The 1,718-nt window shown below is 54.4% G+C and overlaps 1 protein-coding gene across 1 annotated transcript; it reads left to right on the top strand.

Annotated features, from left to right (window-relative positions):
- Positions 1 to 509: 509 nt before the first annotated feature.
- LOC309831512 (retinoic acid early transcript 1E-like) lies at positions 510 to 1,319 on the top strand (the record flags this gene model as incomplete). The annotated part of the gene is given in 3 exon segments (XM_082668719.1): positions 510 to 686; positions 690 to 777; positions 1,033 to 1,319. Coding segments are annotated over 3 exon segments (552 nt in total).
- Positions 1,320 to 1,718: the final 399 nt, after the last annotated feature.

Below are 1,718 nucleotides of genomic sequence, written 5' to 3'. Positions count from 1 at the left end.
CCACAGTGCTCTTAGGATGGTGAGGGTGTGGTTTAGCTGGACTGGCTGCCCTGGAGGTGTGGGGACCCCAGCCTAAGGCAGGGTGCCTGACCTGTGCTCGTGTGACAGCTCTCCCTCTCCTGCCAAGTCCCACCTCCAGGAAGCCTTTCCTGATGACCCGGGACCCATCATGAATGTGGCATGTGTTGTCCTATGGTGTCTTTTTTCCCGTTTTTTGAAAGTCCTGTCTGTTCAGATAGATTTTAAGTCCCTCGAGTACAGACACTGTCTTGTATTTTTGGTACCTCAACAGCTGGTACATGACGCTAAAAAGATTCGTCAGGTAGATCCTCCTGTGTGCACCCAAGGGGTCCATGGTGGCCTCAAAGTGTTTCATTAAACCTCAGACAGTTAAAGGTGAGGCAGGACTAAGGACGCGGCAGATGGAGGGGGTCTGGGATGGAGACCCCTCCCTCTGCAGCCAGGCCTCTCGTGGGGAATCTCCGGGGACACACCTGTGTTTTTCTCTCATGGATGCTCACTCTCTCTGCCTCGACCTCACTGTCAGATCTCAGTCCAGACCTGGACAGCCCTGGTGTGAAGTCCAGGGCTCAGTGGACACAAAGCCTTTCCTCCAGTATGACAGTGACAGAAACAAGGTCAAACCTTTGGGTCTCCTGGCGGGGGAGGTAAATGCCACCAAAGCATAGACAGAATTGAGCCAAATGCTGGGAGAAGTGGGGCAAGAGCTCAGGATGGTCCTGCCTGTCATCACACCGGCCAAAAGGGAGACCAGGGGTAGGTATGCGAAGGGGGTGGGTAGCTGGAGACAGTCAGCAGGAGAGGGGAGGGAGCAGAGCACGTGCAGGGAAGGAGCTTCGTGTGAAAGAACGGAACACGGTCCAACCTGAGACACCTGGTGGACCTGATGGGCAGGAGAGGGCAAGTCATGGACAGAAGAGCACAGGCCTCTAGATGTGCAGAGACACACTTGAGCTACGGGGGAGGACGGACTGTGGACAGTCCAGGATGCTTCTTTGTGTAGGGGCACAGATCCACCCACGCTGCAAGTCAAGCTGTGTTGTCAGCACGAAGCAGAGCGATGCACTGGTGCATCCTTGCGCTTCAGTATCAACAGACACACAGCCCTCCTTGACGCGATGAACGTGAACCGGACAGTCATCACTCCTGGAGCCACAGGGGTCAAAGAGGAGTGGGAGAACAGCCAGGAGCTGGCAGAGTGTTTTAGGAAGATCTCAGCGGGAGACTGCAGTCACTGGTTTAGAGAATTCCTAGAACACTGGGAGAACATGCTGGAACCAGAGCCCACGGGTAACTGAGCAGGGTGTGGAGGAGATGGTAGCTCTCTTCAAAGGTCTAGTGCCTTCCCTGTGTGGATGTGAGCACATATGTGTGTGCGATTGAAAATATGGTGGATGGATGGAGTGATTGATCTCTTGGTGGACTTCCTGTCTGGAGAATCAGTGACGGGCATAGCATAGGATTTCCCAGCATCCTCCTTTCCTAGCCCACCTCCCTCAGCAGAGGAAGGAGCCCCCTTCCCCATTAACCAATGACCCAGTCCCCCGACACTGCTAGGTGGTCCCCAGATCTATATACGTATTGTGCTTCCAGGCCTTCTCTCCTTCCTGTTGTAGTGATCCTTTAACCAGCTCAGATGTCACTTAATGAAGCCCTCACCCCTCCCCAGACAGAATTCAGCACCCCCAGATGTGTCC

The sequence above is a fragment of the Grampus griseus genome (assembly GCF_964374135.1).
Source record: "Grampus griseus genome assembly, chromosome: 13".
NCBI classification, from domain to species: domain Eukaryota; kingdom Metazoa; phylum Chordata; class Mammalia; order Artiodactyla; family Delphinidae; genus Grampus; species Grampus griseus.
The sequence above is the reverse complement of the archived record's forward strand: the minus strand, read 5'-3'. Positions and strand labels throughout refer to the sequence as shown.